General features: G+C 48.2%; 1 protein-coding gene across 2 annotated transcripts; it reads left to right on the top strand.

The window, feature by feature from the left end:
- Positions 1-5,197: 5,197 nt before the first annotated feature.
- On the top strand, positions 5,198-19,568 carry LOC114607929 (zinc finger protein 783-like). 2 transcript variants are annotated; one of them, XM_028751660.2, is made up of 8 exons: positions 5,207-5,776; positions 7,361-7,738; positions 8,808-8,934; positions 10,887-11,006; positions 11,949-12,056; positions 15,246-15,368; positions 17,467-17,565; positions 18,841-19,568. In XM_028751660.2, the coding sequence occupies exons 1-8, from the start codon at positions 5,546-5,548 to the stop codon at positions 19,542-19,544; spliced, it is 1,890 nt and encodes a 629-aa protein (XP_028607493.2). In that variant the 5' UTR covers positions 5,207-5,545; the 3' UTR covers positions 19,545-19,568. The 2 variants fall into 2 exon arrangements, with proteins under 2 accessions (XP_028607494.2, XP_028607493.2); XM_028751661.2 differs by lacking the exon at positions 15,246-15,368 and having other exon boundaries at positions 5,198-5,776.
- Positions 19,569-19,791: the final 223 nt, after the last annotated feature.

The following is a 19,791-nucleotide window of genomic DNA, read 5'->3' as shown; positions in this document are numbered from 1 at the left end:
TTTTTGCAATTTCCCCTTTTGCAACTCAGACCCAGGAATCCCCTCCCCCCCCCCCAGTCTAAAAATCACCTTTATTGTTTCCTTTTGCAGTTATGATAAGTTAAGAACATTTTAACAGACAGTTACAGTGTAGTTTAACTGCACCTTCTCCTGCTCTGTCCAGTGTCCACACTCAATGTTCCTATCTCCTTGCATAGTACATCTCAAGTTTAGGGATTCAAGCTTTTTTATGCAGGGAGCTGTTTTGAAACACCACCCGCTAGACAGCTCTGACATGTCTGTCACTAGGAAGGCTTTGGTCTGATTCAGTTTGAATAGTTTTCTTCATATCTTAAAAGCCTAAGCTAGCAGCAGAGACACTTTAATCTAAGGCCTTGAATGGCACATTTGATGCAAAGGTGGCTGGGAAATCCTCTCCCTTCTGTCTCACAATCCCCCCTGAAATTGCAACCAGTTACAGCCACTACTGCTCCTGCCCACCTAGCAGTTCGAAAGCACGTCAAAGTGCAAGTAGATAAATAGGTACCACTCCAGCGGGAAGGTAAAGGGCGTTTCCGTGCGCTGCTCTGGTTCGCCAGAAGCGGCTTAGTCATGCTGGCCACATGACCCGGAAGCTGTACGCCGGCTCCCTCGGCCAATAAAGCGAGATGAGCACCACAACCCCAGAGTCGGCCACGACTGGACATAATGGTCAGGGATCCCTTTACCTTTTTACAGCCACGACCTGAATGGGAAATTCATGCATGGGAAAAATCTGCATCAAATCTCCCTTTTAAGGTGTCAGAACAATCTTTGGATTTTGGGGAAGAAAAAAAAAAAAGAAGAGATGGTTCCTGAGCTCTGAGATGAGAAAGTCGAAGTGACAATTTATGGGAGCAAAAGGAAGAATCCCACCATACACAACATCTCCAGGTGGTCTCCCATCCAGACCGGACCCTGCTTAACTTCCAAAATTAGATGGCACCCAGTGACATAACTCTAGATGCAGCTGCTGTTTACATGCTCATAGAATTGTCAAATTGGAAGGGAACCCAGTGGATCTAGTCCAACTTCGTACAACGCAGGAATTGCCGTTAAAGAACCCCTTCCAAAGGAAGGAGAGACCACCACTTTGCAAGGGATTCTGCTCCTGTGTCAAACTGCTCTAGCCTCCATAAAGTTTTTCCTGACGTTTAGTCGCAACCACCTTTCCTGCAATTAGAATCCATTGGTTCGGGTGCGGCAGAAAATAATATTGTTCCCTCTACTGTTGTGACAGCTTGTTCTTCCTGCCTAAGTGCAGAACCTTACATTTGTCCCTATTTGTCAGTTTGGGCCCAGTTCTCCAATCTGTTAAGGTCATTTTGAATTCCGATTCTGTCTTCTGTGGCCTTAGCTACCCCTCCCAGTTTGCAAATTTCATGAGCATTCCCTCAATTCCTTCGTCCAAGTCATTTAAATAAATTATTTATTATTATTATTTATAATCTGCAGTTATTAAGTTTGCAGATGACACCACCATAATGGGTTTAATAACAGGTGGAGATGAATCAGCGTCTAGAGGGGAGGTCCAAAAAATAGCTACATGGTGCCTAGGGAACAACTTGCACCTTAATATCAGTAAGACAAAGGAGATGGTGTTGGACTTTCGGAGAAGAGAGAACTAGCCCCGCTGTGTGGAGAGATTCCCTTCCTTTAAATTCCTAGGAGTTTATCTCAGTGAAGACCTTACTTGGAAAATCAATACAACCCAGGTGGTTAAGAAAGCCCAACAGAGACTCCATCTCCTCAGAATATTGCAGAAGAACGATGTCAATCAACAGCTGATGATCTCCTTCTACCGGTCCACAATAGAAAGTGTCCTTTCCTACTGCATCACGGTGTGAGACGCTGGTTGGACACCAACAGATAGGAAGTGCCTACAGAGGGCGGTGAATACAGCACAAGATATTATGGGCTGTGCCGTGAATCCACTGGATGAAATAGCAGAAGAACGTTGCCTCAGGAGAGTGAGGAAAATTCTCAGGGATGATTCACACCCTGGCCGGCACTTTCTTGATCTCCTGCCCTCGGGCAGAAGATATAGAAGCAGGATTAGTCGCACCAACAGGGTAAAAAACAGCTTCTATCCGTGGGCTGTTAGGCTGCTGAATGAAAAGATAACAACAGGGCAACTGAATTTCGGGTTTGGTGGGTGTGCGTCAGTAAACGAGGGGAATTAAGACTAAGAGAGCTGAGTGGGGGGTGCTTGTGTAATCTCACTGTATACAAGTTGTACGAGTGACAATAAAGTATTTCAATTTATAAAGACATTGGGCCCAGGATAGAACCCTATGACATCCCACTTGTCACTTCCCCCAGGATGACGTGGAACCATAAATGAATAGATTTTGGGCTCGGTCAGCCAACTGGCTACAAATCCACCTAACCTCATCATCCAGCCCACATTTTACTACCTTCCATGGGTGTAGCCGGGGGGGGGGGCTAATATCCTGTCTTTGGGGTATTATTCTTACCCGCAATTTCCCAAGAAAAGCTCAACAACTTTGGCTGCCCCCCCACCCTAACCAAAATCTTTCCGCAGGGCCTGCAAGACAGAGCTGTTCCACCAGGCCTTTGGTCAGGGCACAGCCTGACTCCCTCCTTTGGCAATCTTCACCGAACTCTAGCCCAATGGTTACCATCAATTTGATTTGAATTAATTTTAGAATGAAATGATTTTAGAATGTTGTATTATTCTATTGTTGTTAGCCGCCCTGAGCCCAGCTTCGGCTGGGGAGGGCGGGATATAAATAAAAATTATTATTATTATTATTATTATTATTATTATTATGCTCATGCCGCCTTTGCTACAAGAATATCATGGGGGACTTTGTCAAAGGCCTTCCTGAAATCAAGATACGCTACACAGCGTCCCCCTGATCCACCAAGCTTGTAACTCCCTGAAAAAAGGGGGGGATGAGATTCATTTGGCATGACTTGTTGTCTGGGATTGCTCAGTCTGTAATAATAATAATAATAATAATAATAATAATAATAATAATAATAATAATAATAATAATTTATTATTTGTACCCCGCCCATCTGGCTGGCTTTCCCCAGCCACTCTGGGCAGCTTCCAACAAAGATTAAAAATACAGTGGTACCTCGGGTTAAGAACTTAATTTGTTCTGGAGGTCTGTTCTTAACCTAAAACTGTTCTTGACTTGAAGCACCACTTTAGCTGCCGCCGCACAATTTCTGTTCTCATCCTGAAGCAAAGTTCTTCACCTGAAGCACTATTTCTGGGTTAGCGGAGTCTGTAACCTGAAGCGTATGTAACCTCAAGCATCTGTAACCTGAGGTACCACTGTGCATTAAAATGTCACACATTAAAAACTTCCCTGAACAGGGCTGCCTTCAGACGTCTTCTAAATGTCAGGTAGTTGTTTATTGTCAGGTAATAATAATAATAAATTTTATTTATACCCTGCCCTCCCCAGCCAGAGCCGGGCTCAGCATGGCTAACACCAGTAAAATTACAATAAAAACATAAGGGGGACGGGACCAATTTAAAATACAGGTTAAAATGCAATTTAAAATGCAGCCTCATTTTAAAAGTAGCCCATAGATCAAAACCATAAGAGGAGGGGAAAACATAAGGGTCAGACTGAGTCCAAACCAAAGGCCAGGCGGAACAGGCAGCCCTGTTTAGGGAAGCTTTTAATGTTTGATGCATTACTGTATTTTAATATTTTGTTGGAAGCCCCCCAGAGTGGCTGGGGAAGCCCAGCCAGATGGATGGGGTATAAATAATAAATTATTATTATTATTATTATTATTAGGTCTTGTAGTTGTTTTTCATGCTGTAGAGCATGAGACTCTTAATCTCAGGGTTATGGGTTGGTGCTGGGCAAAAGATTTCTGCATTTCAGGACTTGTGGTCCCTTCCCACTCTACAAATCTATGATTTCCAAGACACACAGACCCCCTGCTCTGCATTTGCAGAAAAGAAAACTTGAACCTAGCTTTTAAGGGGCCGCGTTAGCGCGCCAGGACTCTAGGGGGCGCTCGACGCTGCCCGAGGTAGTACCCTCCTGATTGTTCGTTGCCATAGCCGCTGGGAGGGGGCGTGTCTCTTCCTCCCCTTCTGGGATCTTCAGTCCTGCAGCGACACCTGGAGGCAGAACATGCTCACTACACCCTCAGGTTGCAAATGCTGGCCGGCGTTGCAGGCAACTGCGCTGCAGCATTGGCCAACCAGGCGCCCCCCAGATGCTTGCAGTGTGAAGTGCGTCCTGCACAAGGATGCGTGTCCATGCAGTGCAACACCCTGGTTGTTGTTGTTGTTTTAAAAACAAGCAGGTCAATACTTTGCAGCTGGATTGGGGGGGGGGGTAGATTTTGCAGCATTGCCGGAAGAAATATCAACAGCCTTAGATATGCAGATGACACAACCTGGATAGCAGAAAGTGAGGAGGAATTAAAGAACCCTTTAATGAGGGTGAAAGAGGAGAGCACAAAATATGGTCTGAGCGCAAAATATGCTCAACATCAAAAAAACTAAGATCTTGGCCACTGGGCCCATCACCTCCTGGCAAAAAGAAGGGGAAGAAATGGAGGCAGTGAGAGATTTTACTTTCTTGGGCTCCATGATCACTGCAGATGGTGACAGCAGCCACGAAATTAAAAGACGCCTGCTTCTTGGGAGAAGGGCAATGACAGGCCTAGACAGCATCTTAAAAAGCAGAGACATCACCTTGCCAACAAAAGTCCGCACAGTGGTACCTCGGGTTACAGACACTTCAGGTTACATACGCTTCAGGTTACAGACTCCGCTTACCCCAGAAATAGTGCTTCACGTTAAGAACTTTGCTTCAGGATGAGAACAGAAATCGTGCTCGGGCAGCGCGGCGGCAGCAGGAGGCCCCATTAGCTAAAGTGGGGCTTCAGGTTGAGAACAGTTTCAGGTTAAGAATGGACCTCCGGAACGAATTAAGTACTTAACCCGAGGTACCACTGTATAGTGAAAGCTATGGTTTTCCCAGTAGTGATGTATGGAGGTGAGAGCTGGACCATAAAGAAGGCTGATTGCCGAAGAATGGATGCTTTTGAATTCTGGTGCTGGAGGAGACTCTTGAGAGTCCCATGGACTGCAAGAAGATCAAAATGATCCATTCTGAAGGAAATCAGCCCTGAGTGCTCACTGGAAGGACAGATCCTGAAGCTGAGGCTCCAGTACTTTGGCCACCTCATGAGAAGAGAAGACTCCCTGGAAAAGACCCTGATGTTGGGAAAGATGGAGGGCACAAGGAGAAGGGGACGACGGAGGACGAGATGGTGGGACAGTGTTCTTGAAGCTACCAGCATGAGTTTGACCAAACTGCGGGAGGCAGTGGAAGACAGGAGTGCCTGGCGTGCTCTGGTCCAGGGGGTCACGAAGAGGCGGACACGACTAAACAACAGATTTTGCAGCCAGCTTCTTAGATCTCCGCGCCATGCGCACACAAAGGACCCGGCTTTTATTGATTTGCACGTGGGAAAGCAGCGCAGCCTCCTCGCTCCCTGCTCAGGCGCCGCTCCATAGATGGAGCTGTCGCTTCTTCCGCTGCTTTCCCGCAGCCTCGCCTCTCTCTCTCTCTCTTCCCCTCGCCTTCCTGCCTCCCAGCAAACCTCTCCAAGCTTCCCGGTTCCTTTGCATCCATCCATCATATCCTGTGCACCGCCGCTCCTCTGCAAGGAGACGCGCACACCCCTTTCCCAGGCCAGCGCCCAGCAAAGGCTCAGCACCATGGCTGAATGGCCCCTTTCTGCCCAGGTGAGGCTGGTTCTGCAGGGATGGGACGGTGCGCTCTTGCTGGGGGTGGGCGATAGATGAGCTGCCCCTGGGAGAAGGTTTTGGGGGGGGGGGGATGATTCAGAATATTGCACTACCAACGTGCATGGCTACAGAAAAAGGCAGCGACGTTTCAGGCGTCCCTGGCTAAGGCTGCTCTGTTTGCAGACGCCTTTGCAAGCCTGAATGCTTCCCGGATATCTTGCATTGTTGTTACTAATTTTGCACATAGCTTAAAGGTAAAGGGACCCCTGATCATTAGGTCCAGTTGTGACCGACTCTGGGGTTGCGGCGCTCGTCTCGCTTTATTGGCCGAGGGAGCTGGCGTACAGCTTCCATGTCATGTGGCCAGCATGACTAAGCCGCTTCTGGCGAGCCAGAGCAGCGCACGGAAACGCTATTTACCTTCCCGCCGGAGTGGTACCTATTTATCTACTTGCACTTTGACGTGCTTTCAAAACCAAGGTGTGGCTTCTGATTGGCGCAGGCACCCTGGAATCGATAGCAGACAGCAGCATCAGACATTCGGCTTCCGAAAAACATTTGAAAACCGGAACACTTACCGGTACGTCCGGGTTTTCAGCGTTTGGGACCTGATTTGTTCGTCAACTAAGCCGTTTAGATAGATAGATAGCGTGTAGCACTCTTTGCAACTGCCGCTAGGAAAATTAGAGCAAATTATATAGCCAAGGTAGCCACCGACTGTAAAGGAGATGAATTTATTATTATTATTATGAATTTATATGAATTTATTATTATTATTATTATGAATTTATATGACCCTATCTACATCAAGCTATATTCTATCTTTATCCCCAAACTCCGAATATAATTGCACATTGTATTAATGAACATTATTTTTTAATATATTAGTGGCCATGTGATAATTTTATTGTTTAATGTCTTAACTTGTATATTAAGGTACTTTTATAGCTCTGTTTAGAGTAGGTAACATTTTGGTAATATAAATGTTTCAAGTATGTTGTATCAATCCAGTATATTTTATTTTAATTGTTGAATGATTCTGTGTACATTGCGGCAGCCTTTGGCTATGTGCAATAAAACTGACTGACTGACTGACTAAGAGACCAACGAAGTTTGTTCTGGGTATAAGCTTATACCCAGAACAAGCATAGTTGATCTCTAAGGTAAAGTAAAGGTAAAGGGACCCCGACCATTAGGTCCAGTCGTGGCCGACTCTGGGGTTGCGGCGCTCATCTCGCTTTATTGGCCGAGGGAGCCGGCATACAGCTTCCGGGTCATGTGGCCAGCATGACTAAGCCGCTTCTGGCGAACCAGAGCAGCGCACGGAAACGCAGTTTACCTTCCCGCCGGAGCGGTACCTATTTATCTACTTGCACTTTGACATGCTTTCAAACTGCTAGGTTGGCAGGAGCAGGGACCGAGCAACGGGAGCTCACCCTGTCGCGGGGATTCGAACCGCTGACCTTCTGATCAGCAAGCCCTAGGCTCTGTGGTTTAACCCACAGCGCCACCCGCGTCCCTGGTCTCTAAGGTGCTACTGGGCAATTTTTTAATTTCCTTCCATCCTTGTTTTGGGAACAGTCTTCAAGGTGGAGTTCAGAAGTCCCGGCTGCTCCTGTCGTGGACGGCGCCTTCCCCAAAGAGCTGCAGACGGCCACGATTTCTCTGTGGACGGTGGTTGGCGCTGTCCAGGCGGTGGAGCGGACGGTGGAGGCTCAGGGCCTTCGGCTCCTCAGCCTGGAGCAGAGGTCTGAGACGGCCGAGAAGAGATTTGGGGACTGCGAGAAGGCCGTGGCCGAGCTGGGCAGCCAGCTGGACAGCCGGTGGTCAGCGCTGGAGACTCTCCTGCAGGAGTACGGGCAGCTGCAGAAGAGGCTGGAGACCATGGAGGACCTCCTGAAGAACGGGAACTTCTGGTTTCTGAAGGTGCCTGTGAACGCGGCTGCAGCAGCTTCTAAGGTAAGCACAGACCTACAGAACTGGCGGGCGTCTGCAGTAGTAGTTCTGCCAAGGATCAGGCTGTGATTTTATTTATTGCATTCACACCTCAGCTTTCCTCTAAGGAGCTGGCGGCCCACAGAATCATAGGAAGGGACCCCGTGGATCATCTATTCCAACTCCCTGCAATGCAGGAATCTTTTGCCCAAAGCAGGACTCGAACCCATGGCCCCAAGATCGCTTATGTTTTCTGAACCATTCTTCTTGAAATTTGAAATATACTCGGAGTCGAGAGTAGATTTCATTCTCTTTATTCAGCTCGTAGTGGTGAGGAGGAATGGAAGTTCCCCCAGAATGTCTCCTTTATATACATTATTTACACAATGGGCCCCACGTGATTGGCTATTTCCGGGATTCTCCTGTAGGCCAATCAGGTTGTGGATTCACTTCCACCTGGGGCTGGATTGGGTGGCTCCTGTGGACTAAGCAGACTGCTGCATTCTGGATCCTATTGTTCTAGGACCAATCAGACTGCTGCATTTTGGATCCTATTCAACTTAGTACATAACAGAATTATTCTTCAATTCTGATATCTAGCTATCTATATTGCGCTGTTTGTCGGGTTGCGCATTCGGTACTGGGCGGCTGTCTGGCAGAAGCGGCCCAGAGTGGCTGGGGTATAAATAAATTATTATTATTATTATTATTATTATTATTATTATTATTATTATTACCCTGCCCTTCTGACTGGGTTGCCGGTTGCCTGCTGAGTTTTCCCTGCACAAATATCCTTGACACTTTCTTAATACGGTCCAAGTCAGTGGCTCCAAACCTTTTTCGCCTCTCTTCACATGGAGGCTATTTAGCAAAGCACTTCAGGGCATAGACTATTCACAAAATGTCTGGGTCCCGAAACACCCCGATCAAATAAGTTTTCAGAATATGGGGGGTCCTTTCAACATCGCATAACTTGAACTGGATGGTTTTCAATTCCTGCTTTTGTCGTTTTTTAAAAAAAGCACTTTGCGCTTCGAACTCTGGAAAGCTGTTTTGCAACTCGCTGACGGCTCTGTTTCTTGCTGTCCCCCAGGTCTCGGCGGCTTCTGGCGATGGCTCGGCTCCCTTTTCCCGGGAGAAGTGGGAGAGGCTAGAAGATTGGCAGAAGGAGTTGTACAAAAACGTGGCCAAGGGGAACGGGGAGTCTCTGATCTCCCTTGGTAAGGAGAAGGGCCGGCTCTCCGTGGGATCCCTTTCGCGGTGGCAACAGTGTGGTGTAGTGGTTAGAGCATCAGACTAGACAATGGGAGTCCGGAGTTCGAATCTCCCTGCTTTGCCATGAGGCTCACTGGGCGACATTGGCCCAGCTGCTGTCTCTCAGCCCAACCTACCTCTCAGCCGATAATAATAATAACAATAACAATAATAATAATAATAATTTATTATTTATACCCCGCCCATCTGGCTGAGTTTCCCCAGCCACTCTGAGCGGCTCCCAATCAAGTGTTAAAAACAGTACAGCGTTAAATGTTAAAAACTTCCCTGAACAGGGCTGCCTTCAGATGTCTTTTACAGATAGGATAGCTGCTTATTTCCTTTGCATCTGATGGGAGGGCGTTCCACAAGGTGGGCGCCACTACCGAGAAGGCCCTCTGTCTGGTTCCCTGTAACTTGGCTTCTCGCAGTGAGGGAACCGCCAGAAGGCCCTCGGAGCTGGACCTCAGTGTCCGGGCTGAACGATGGGGGTGGAGACGCTCCTTCAGGTATACTGGACCAAGGCCGTTTAGGGCTTTAAAGGTCAGCACCAACAGTTTGAATTGTGCTCGGAAATGTACTGGGAGCCAATGCAGATCTCTCAGGACCGGTGTTATGGGGTCCCTGTGGCCGCTCCCAGTCACCACTCTAGCTGCCGCATTCTGGATTAGTTGTATTTTCCGAGTCACCTTCAAAGGTAGCTCCACGTAGAGCGCATTGCAGTAGTCCAAGCGGGAGATAACTAGAGCATGCACCACTCTGGCCAGACAGGTAGGGTCTCATCCTGCGTACCAGATGGAGCTAGTAAACAGCTGCCCTGGACACAGAATTAACCTGCACCTCTATGAGCAGCCGTGTGTCCAGAATGACTCCCAGGCTGCGCACCTGGTCCTTCAGGGGCACAGTTGCCCCATTTTGAGGATAAGATGGGGAACGAGAGAAACCTTGAGGTCCTTGGAGGAAATAAATGAAATAAATCAACGGGCCAAAATACCTCTAAGCTACTCTGGCAGGTCATAGCTGGTTCTCTTGCCATGAATATGGGAGTTCTTATTATTCTTAAAATTTGTATACTGCCTTTCATCTGACGATCCTAGGGAGATTCACCCTGGCTAGGACATCCTGAATGAACCAGGGACTTCACTCCATCTCCTTGCGTTCCTAAAGTTGTTTGAGTTCCCTTTGGAACTCCCTGCTGTTACGTATCAGACGGGCACTATCTCTCTTAACTTTTCGGTACCTGTTGGAATGCTCTCTTCCTTCAACAAGCCTCCTCAGCCGAGACTTCTATGCCAGCTAGTTTCGGAATTGGCATTTATTCCTTCCGCAGGGCCTGTAAGACAGAGCTATTCCGCCTGGCTTTCAATTTGAACTTAGCCTGATCTTTTATTCCCCTTCCTTTCCTCCCTCTCCCCTTTTATGAAGATCACCCGCTCTGAGACCCCACAGCTAATTCTCCCCTGATCTCCTCGCTGGCCCAAATACGACTAATTTAGCCAGCTAGCCCTGGTGATCATCTAATGTTTAGTGGATGGATTTCCCTCCTAAATTGATTTTTGAATTCTGAATTTATCGTTATTCACATTTTATACTGTATTTTATGCTGTTTTTTGTTGTATCAATTAAGTGTTTTAAATTTGTTGTTAGCCACCCTGAGCCCGGTTTTCTGAACCGGGAAGGGCGGGGTATAAAAAAATTAATATTTTTTATTATATATGTAATTGTTTCTAACTGCTTCAACTAACTCTACGCCATGGTTGCATATATGCTTCATCATACCGTGAGATTGCTTTGAGAGGCATCGTAAATGGAATTGGTAATTATAATTTAGGACGGGCCTCTCTTAAAAATAAAACACTGCCCTTTAATGGGATCTTCGTAACGACAGTGTTCTCCCTTCCCCGTCTCCTTTGACCAGATCTTGCTGTTTCTAAACTGGAGAATTTCACCTGTGCTCCGCAAGAAGATGCCCCTCACATTCTGGGCCAGAAAAACTCAGAAGAATGTGCTCAGGAACCTCTGTCCGATTCCAAAACAGGTATCAAATTTTAAATTGAGAATTGCTTGCTGTGTATTGTGTGTGTGTGTGTGCGCGCGTGTGATTCTGTCCTTTCCAAAGCATCCCAGGGGAAATTTTGTTGTTGTTTAGCAAAGCAGGGCAAATCTTGTCTACCCCCTTGTTCACCCCAAGAACAGCCCTAAAAGGTAAAGGGACCCCTGACCATTAGGTCCAGTCGTGGCTGACTGTGGGGTTGCGGCGCTCTCTTGCTTTACTGGCCGAGGGAGCCGGCGTTCAGCTTCCGGGTCATGTGGCCAGCATGACTAAGCTGCTTCTGGCGAACCAGAGCTGTGCACGGAAACGCCGTTTACCTTCCCGCCGGTGCGGTACCTAGCGGTACCTAGGTTGGCAGGAGCAGGGACCGAGCAACGGGAGCTCACCCCGTCGCGGGGAATTCGAACCGCCGACCTTCTGATCAGCAAATGGTCAGGGGTCCCTTTACCTTTACGGCCTCCTTGGGGCATACCAGGAGAGGCGGTCCCGTAGGTATGAGGGTCCTAGGCCGTATAGGGCTTTAAAGGTTAAAACCAGCACCTTGAACCTGATCCTGTACTCCACCGGGAGCCAGTGCAGCTGGTAGAGCACTGGGTGAATGTGATCTCGCAGCAAGGACCCCGTAAGGAGTTTCGCCACAGCATTCTGCACCCGCTGGAGTTTCTGGGTCAGTCTCAAGGGCAGCCCCACGTAGAGTGAGTTACAGTAATCAAGTCTGGAGGTGACCATCGCGTGGATCACAGTGGCTAGGTCAGGGCGAGAGAGGTAAGGAGCCAACTGCTTAGCTTGGCGGAGATGAAAAAATGCCGCCTTTGTTTTGCCCAGGAGCATTTTGAGATTTCAGATAAACCAGGAATACATAGGAAAGGTCAAACTTCTCTCTCTCTCTCTCTCTCTCTCTCTCTCTCTCACATCTCCCGGAAACAGAATCTTCCATTTCCAGGACAGATATTATTTCGTGGATTAAGCAGGAGGAGGATTTGTGTACCAAGGGCAATGGCCAGGACGGAGCCCTCTCTCAAAGTACCTGCAACTGTGAGTATGTTGAAAGCACCACAACAGCCGTTCTCCCATGTCATCACAAGAGGCTTGTTCCGTTTTTAGGTTATCCGTATCGAGGCTTCCTTTCCTGGCTGCTGCGTAGCTCTATCTCTCCACTTATATTTATCTTGTAGAATTGTAGCATTGGAAGGGACCCAACGGCCATCTAGACCAACCCCTTGCAATGCAGGAACTTGCAGCTTCGAACCTGCAACCGTGGCGTTGTCGGCACCATCCTCTAGTCAACTGAGGAAGGCGTCTCCACATTGCGTGTTAATGTGAAAATGTCTAGACCAAGTAAGGCTGAGATTCAGTACAGCCAAAGGGAAACTGACTCTATGGGATATGGAGTAAGGCATCCTATTTTCCCTCTAATCCTACCACCCTGCCCGAAATATCCACCTGAGAGAGACTACTACAGGGACCACACAATACTCGCTTTCTGCATCTGTAAGAACTCAGATCTTTTAGTGTGGCAGCACCTAATGATAATAATAATAATAATTTATTATTTATACCCCGCCCATCTGCCTGGGTTTCCCCAGCCACTCTGGGCGGCTTCCAACAAAACACAACAACCTACTAAACATTAAAAGCTTCCCTAAACAGGGCTGCCTTCAGATGTCTTCTAAAAGTCTGGTAGCTGTTGTTCTCTTTGACATCTGGTGGGAGGGCGTTCCACAGGGCGGGCACCACCACCGAGAAGGCCCTCTGCCTGCTTCCCTGTAACTTGGCTTCTCGCAGGGAGGTAACCGCCAGAAGGCCCTCAGAGCTGGACCTCAGTGTCCGGGAAGAACGATGGAGGTGGAGACGCTCCTTCAGGTATACTGGACCAAGGCCGTTTAGGGCTTTAAAGGTCAGCACCTAGACTTTGGAACTCCCTGCCACTTGATCTCAGGCAGGGCCCACTGGGAAGGGACTCTGCTATGTTTATGTTCCATAGAGCAGCTCTTCAGCCAGGGCTTCCCAGATGTGTCCTTGGACTGCAACTCCCAGGATTCTCGCTAACTTGTTCGTAAACTAATCTAGAGTTAGGGGTGAGCAGGGAGGGTTGCTCATGAGGCTAAATCGTCCAATGTCATTAAAGAGATGCAGAAAGGACCTCTCTGAACTGAATGAATGGGCAGTAAAATAATAATAATCCCTGTGAAATACCCTCCTTTAAGATGTGAAGGAGATAAAAGAATTACATAACTTTTAGAAGACATCTGGAGGCAGCCCTGTATCGGGAGGTTTTTAATGCTTGATGCTTTTTTATGTTTTTAGATAGGCTGTAAGCTGCCCAGAGTGGCTTGGGAAACACAGCCAGATGGGCGGGATAATAATAATAATAATAATAATAATAATAATAATAGAATAGAATAGATTCTTTATTGTCATTACACAAGTGCAACATTGCACAAGTGCAACGAAATTGGATGCCATCCCTTAAAAACAACAAAAGCAAAACAACAACAACAACCAAACAAACCACATTCCAGCCACACCCACACCAACACCCATCAAACTCCCAGGTCACACTATCGAGTTACAGCATTCAAAAAGGCCACAGCTCTTGGATAGAAACTGTTTTTCAGTCTATTTGTCCTTGACTTGATGTTTCTATATCTCCTGCCAGAAGGCAGTAGTGCAAACAGACTGTGTCCCGGGTGAGATGAATCCTGCAGGATGTTGTTTGCTTTCCTAAGACAACGGGAACCGTACAGTTCTTCCAAAGATGGGAGAGGATGACCAATAATCCTTTGGGCTGTGGTTATGACCTTCTGGAGCACCTTCCTCTCCCTAGCTGTACAACTGGAGAACCAAGCACAAATACAGTATGTAAGAATGCTCTCTATGGAGCCTCGGTAGAAGGACACCAGCAGTCTCTCACTCAGATTGTTCTTCTTTAAAAGTCTGAGGAAATAAATTCTCTGCTGGGCCTTCTTCACCAGAGCAGTGGTATTTGCGCTCCAAGTCATGCCCTGATCGATAGTTACTCCCAAAAACCTGAATTCCGCCACCCTCTCCACCCGTTCCCCGTTGATATACAAGGGCTGAATGTCCGCCTTTTTCCCCCTGTAATCCACCACCAATTCCTTGGTCTTAGCCGTATTAAGAGCCAGATTGTTCTAATAATACTATTCAGTATTACAGGGTGGTTTGCAGTATAAAAATACAAAATGATTACAGTCGTACCTTGGAAGTCAAACAGAATCTGTTCCGGAAGTCCGTTCGATTCCCAAAACGTTTGAAAACCAAAGCGTGGCTTCCGATTGGCTGCAGGAAGCTCCTGCAGCCAATCGGAAGCCGTGGAAGCCCCACCGGTTGTTCGGCTTCCAAAAATAGTTCGCAAACCGGAACACTCACTTCCGGGTTTGCGACGTTCAGGAGCCAAAATGTTTGGGAAGTAAGCTGTTTGACTTCCAAGCTATGACTGTACACAAAATACATAGTAAAACAAAAACCATCCAATAATAACCTCGCTTCCATGAACACATGAAAAAGGCCACGTTACTCAGAATTCTAAATCAATGCATTTTTTTTTTTTTTTGGCAAAAATTATTAATTTCACACATTCCACAGGGCGGGTGCCTTCTCGGTGGTGGCACCCGCCCTGCGGAACGCCCTCCCACCAGATGTCAAGGAGAAATCAACTACCAGACTTGTAGAGGACATCTGAAGGCAGCCCTGTTTAGGGAAGCTTTTAATGTTTAATAGGTTATTGTATTTTAGTGTTTTGTTGGAAGCCGCCCAGAGTGGCTGGGGAAGCCCAGCCAGATGGGCGGGGTATTAATAATAAATTATTATTATTATTATTATTATTATTATTATTATTATTATTATTATTATTATTATTATTATTTTTATTATTCTACACTCATGGAGCCTCAACTGGAAGTGATGGACCAGGAATGAGACCTTGGGGTCGTAGCAGATGATTGGTGGCAATGTTGCCGCCATATTTGGCAGCTGAAGAAAATCCCTTCCCTTTGTGAAGGGATTGTGATTGAAACAAGCCAAATTTGCATTTTGTGTGCACGTTGAATTTTACTTCCGTTGGATCGCCTCCCTTCATTTCTTTCTGTATTCTTGTACGTTATTGTGCTGTGCTGTGCTTCCTTAAATATATTGAAAGCAATTGAAAACAAAGGAGTGATAGCACAAGAAGGATCTTAACTCTGCTGCTCGGCTCCCCAACAGATTATACGGTTTCTGGACTGGATACTTTACCGGGCGACGCAGAAGGAGCCAACCCCTGTGAGTCTCTGCAGGGGGGCAACTTGGAAGCAGAAATTCACAAGGGATCTACTTCAGACAACGCAGGTGAGCGATGAGGTTTCGGGGGGTGCACCCCAGATTCAAAGCAGCTCATGCAGCAGAACTGTAAGAGCAGGGTGGGGCCATTGGCGCTCAGCCCAGGGACCCAGCACCTCTGGCAAAGGCCTTCCACAATCCAGGAAGTTTCAAGCAATTCACACACAAAAAAAAACGTTTTGAGAATTACTGACCTGGGTGGGGCATTTCAGTCCCATTTCAAGGCTGAACCTTTGCAGCATTTTAATGTATATTGCGATGGCTCAAAGAAATCTTCCTCTTGCCTGAGGGCAACCTGTATATTTGCATTGTATGGTGCATAATTTAAACATCAGCTGTAAAAAAAAAGGAAGCAACATGGACGATTGGATTTCTTGGTTTGTGAAATAATTTCAAAGTGTTGGTGCTGACCTTGAAAGCCCTAAGCGGCCTCGGTCCACTATACCTGAAGGAGCGTCTCCACCCCCATCGTCCAGCCCGGACACTGAGGTCCAGCTCCGAGGGCCTTCTGGGGGTTCCCTCCCTGCGAGAAGCGAAGTTACAGGGCCTTCTCAGTAGTGGCGCCCGCCCTGTGGAACGCCCTCCCATCACATGTCGAGGAGATAAACAACTACCTGACTTTTAAAAGACATCTGAAGGCAGCCCTGTTTAGGGAAGTTTTTAATGTTTGATGCCTTATCCTGTTTTTAATATTCTGTTGGGAGCCACCCAGAGTGGCTGGGGAATGATTATAGCAAAAAATTGGAAGGGAGAAGAAACTCCCTCAATAAGAGAATGGCAAATAGGATTTTGTGAATATATAGAATCAGCAAGAATTACAGCAGTGGTAAGAGGCCAGTCAGACCAAAAACTGATAGAGGAGTGGACTTGCTTGAAGGAATACATAAAAAACAACAACATTGTTCTGGTATTAATATATCAATATGCAATGAAACGAAACTTATAGAGTAAAAAATTAAGAAGAAATGGGTATGAGATGAGATAGTCAAAAATAATATTGATAACACAGCGAAAAGAAAAGAAACAAAGGAATGTATAGGTGGAGAGAAGTCAAAATTTATGTCTGTATGTTTAGTTTGTATGTTTGTTTTCTGTTTTTGTAATTAAGTTAAGAGGTGTATGTATCTATGTATAATAAGTTTGTTTAGTGTTCTGGTTTGTATTTGTAAGTATTTCATTTATCAATAAGCATTAAAAAAAAAAAAACAACTTGGGAAATGACCAAATGTCCAGCTAAACCAGGTGAGGGGAGCTGATGGGTCTCAAGCCGTCGGTGAGTTGGGGGCTTGGCCTGCATGCGAAGATGGGCTCCGGCGGGCGGAGTGGACGAGACCAAGGTTGGGTCCAGTAGTTAAGAAGGCAGTAATCTGGCAGCTAGGACGCGGGTGGCGCTGTGGGTAAAACCTCAGCGCCTAGGACTTGCCGATCGCATGGTCGGCGGTTCGAATCCCCGCGGCGGGGTGCGCTCCTGTCGTTCGGTCCCAGCGCCTGCCAACCTAGCAGTTCGAAAGCACCCCCGGGTGCAAGTAGATAAATAGGGACTGCTTACCAGCGGGAAGGTAAACAGCGTTCCGTGTGCTGCGCTGGCTCTCCAGAGGCAGCTTGTCACGCTGGCCACGTGACCCGGAAGTGTCTGCGGACAGCGCTGGCCCCCGGCCTCTTGAGTGAGATGAGCGCACAACCCTAGTCTGTCAAGACTGGCCCGTACGGGCAGGGGTACCTTTACCTTTACCTTTTAATCTGGCAGCTCAATATGGAGGATGACATGAGTGGGTGTTTATTGATCTATTTGATCTGGGCGGAGCAACGGGGGAAGCTGGCTTTCAAAGCAACTTCAATCTCCCTTTCCCAAAGTGTTAAAATTGAGATGTGGAAAATACGGGAACAAGAAGGAGAGGCAGGACTGAGATTTGGAGATAGGCTTCAGAGGTCCAGACTATTGGAAGTCCCGAAAAATGAATCATCATAATTTGGATTATAATTTGGTCTTTTTTTATTTTAATTGGATTATGATTGGATATGTTTAATTGGATGTTTTTTGTTGGAAAATTAATAAAAACGATTTTTAAAAATAAATAAATCTCCCTTTCTCCCTCCGTCTCGACAGGGTTACCGGCTTCCAGGTCGGATGCAGTTTCGTGGGTCAAACAGGAGGAGACTCCAGCAGGGAGGGATGGAGGAAACGGTCTTCAAAGCGCTTGTAATGGTGAGTAGGAGACTTAAGCAGGGGTAAGGCAGCAAGGCCGAATAGCTGCAAACCGCCAGCACGTTTGCAATGCTAAGCAGAGTCCGACGTGGTTTCGAATCAGATGGGGGACCGTCTGTTGAGATTCCTGTTGGACTAGATGACTCAGGGATCTCTTAAAAGGTAAAGGGACCCTGACCATTAGGTCCAGTCGTGACCGACTCAGGGCTTGCAGCGCTCATCTTGCTTTACTGGCCAAGGGAGCTGGCATACAGCTTCCGGGTCATGTGGCCAGCATGACTAAGCCACTTCTGGCAAACCAGAGCAGCGCACGGAAATGCTGTTTACCTTCCCGCTGGAGCGGTACCTATTTATCTACTTGCACTTTGACTTGCTTTCGGACTGCTAGGTTGGCAGGAGCAGGGACCGAGGAACGGGAGCTCACCCTGTCGCGGGGATTCGAACCGCCAACCTTCTGATCGGCAAGCCCTAGGCTCTGTTGTTTAACCCACAGCGCCACCCACGTCCCACAAGGGATCCCTTACAACTCTGCAATTCCACTCATGCCTCCTTGGGCAGTGGGGAAGCATCTGCTAGCATATGGGCCTAACGTGGTGCAGAGTGGTTAGGGGCCGGTGTGGTGTAGAGGTTAGTTGCACTGGCTCCTGGTGGAGTATCGGGTCAGGTTCAAGGTGCTGGTTTTGACCTTTAAAGCCCTTTGTGGCTTAGGGCCCTCGTATTTACAGGACTGCCTCTCCTGGTATGCCCCGCAGAGGACCTTAAGGTCCATGAATAACCATAGTTTAGAGGTCCCGGGCCCTAAGGAAGTCAGACTATCCTCCACCAGGGCCAGGGCCTTTTCAGTGATGGCTCCGACCTGGTGGAATACTCTGTCCCAGGAGACCAGGGCCCTGCAGGATTTAACTTCCTTCCACAGGGCCTGTAAGACAGAGCTATTCCACCTGGCCTTTAATTTGAATTCAGCCTGATCTTCTATTTCCCTTCTCTTCCTTCCCCCTCCCCTTTTATGAAGATCACCCGCTCTGAGACCCCACAGTTAATTCTCCCCTGGCCTCCTCGCTGGCCCAAGTAGGACCAATTCAGCCAGCTAGCCCTGTGGATTATCTGTTTGATTTTTCAATTCTGCCCCCCCCCCCCCCCGATCAACCCCCGGCTGCTATCTAGCGCGGGGGAGGAAAGGGAAAGAGTTTCAATGTCAGTGTTTAATAATACGCTAAAAAACTTTCAATACGATGGTTACACCAAACCCTTTCCTCTCTCTTCCTTGCCACCCAGCTAACGCCACAGCCCAGCCGCACCCGGAGGAAGCGCAGAGCGAGGAAGACCCCGCCAACCCACCCCTCCTGCTCTTCCTCCCCGGGGGCTCGGTGGCGCCCATTTTGAACGGCACCATCGGCGAGAGCCGGCCCCTCCCCGGCCTCCGCAGCGGGAGGCACCCCGGCTCTCCCTCAGCCAGGGGCGTCCCGGAAGCGGCGGTGGAGCGTCCGCACCGCTGCGCGGACTGCGGCAAGACCTTCAGCTTGTTGCTGAGCCTTCAGATGCACCAAATGAACCACCAGAAACGGAAGCAGTACGAGTGCTCGTTCTGCGGGACGGCTTTCAGCTCCCCCTCGGAGCTGGTGCGGCACCGCATGATCCACACGGGCGAGAGGCCTTACCGGTGCTCGGTGTGCGGGAAGGGCTTTGTGCGCAAGCAGCACCTGGTGCCCCACCTGCGCCTACACACGGGGGAGAGGCCTTACCACTGCGCCGAGTGCGGCAAGGACTTCATCTGCAAGCACCACCTGCAGGAGCACCAGCGCACCCACACCGGGGAGCGGCCCTACGCCTGCGCCCAGTGCGGGAAGAGGTTCCGGAGGAAAAAGTCGCTGAAGGACCACTGGAGGGTTCATAGCGCTGAGGAGCAGCAGCAGAAGGGACAGGCGGGCTCTGCCCGGGTGCCTGAGGGCACGGAGCGGGACGTCCGAGTGGAAAGTTAATGTGCTGGCTCAGGTGTTGCTCAGTGCACAGTTCAGCGGTGTATTTGTTTCTTTACAGCTCGGCAATGCCTCCCATCATTGCGGTTGCCTGGAATGAAGGTCTCTGCCCTCTGCTGCCCCCTCCCCAAGTCTCCTGTTTTCCAAGCAGCCTACACTGGAGGGAAGGGGTGGGTGGGAATCTGTGCCCTTTGTTCTGCTACATACATAGCCGTCCATGTCCTTGGAGACAAAGGCAGGGAGCTTAGTA

The sequence above is a fragment of the Podarcis muralis genome, chromosome 12, assembly GCF_964188315.1.
Source record: "Podarcis muralis chromosome 12, rPodMur119.hap1.1, whole genome shotgun sequence".
In the NCBI taxonomy this organism is placed as follows: Eukaryota; Metazoa; Chordata; class Lepidosauria; order Squamata; family Lacertidae; genus Podarcis; species Podarcis muralis.
This window is presented reverse-complemented; position numbering and strand designations above follow the sequence as displayed.

Coding starts and splice junctions, on each gene's coding strand:
- LOC114607929 (XM_028751660.2), top strand. CDS start 5,546: ATGGAGCTGTCGCTTCTTCCGCTGCTTTCCCGCAGCCTCGCCTCTCTC. Junction 15,369..17,466: donor ATCTACTTCAGACAACGCAG/GTGAGCGATGAG, acceptor CCGTCTCGACAG/GGTTACCGGCTTCCAGGTCG. Junction 17,566..18,840: donor TCTTCAAAGCGCTTGTAATG/GTGAGTAGGAGA, acceptor CTTGCCACCCAG/CTAACGCCACAGCCCAGCCG.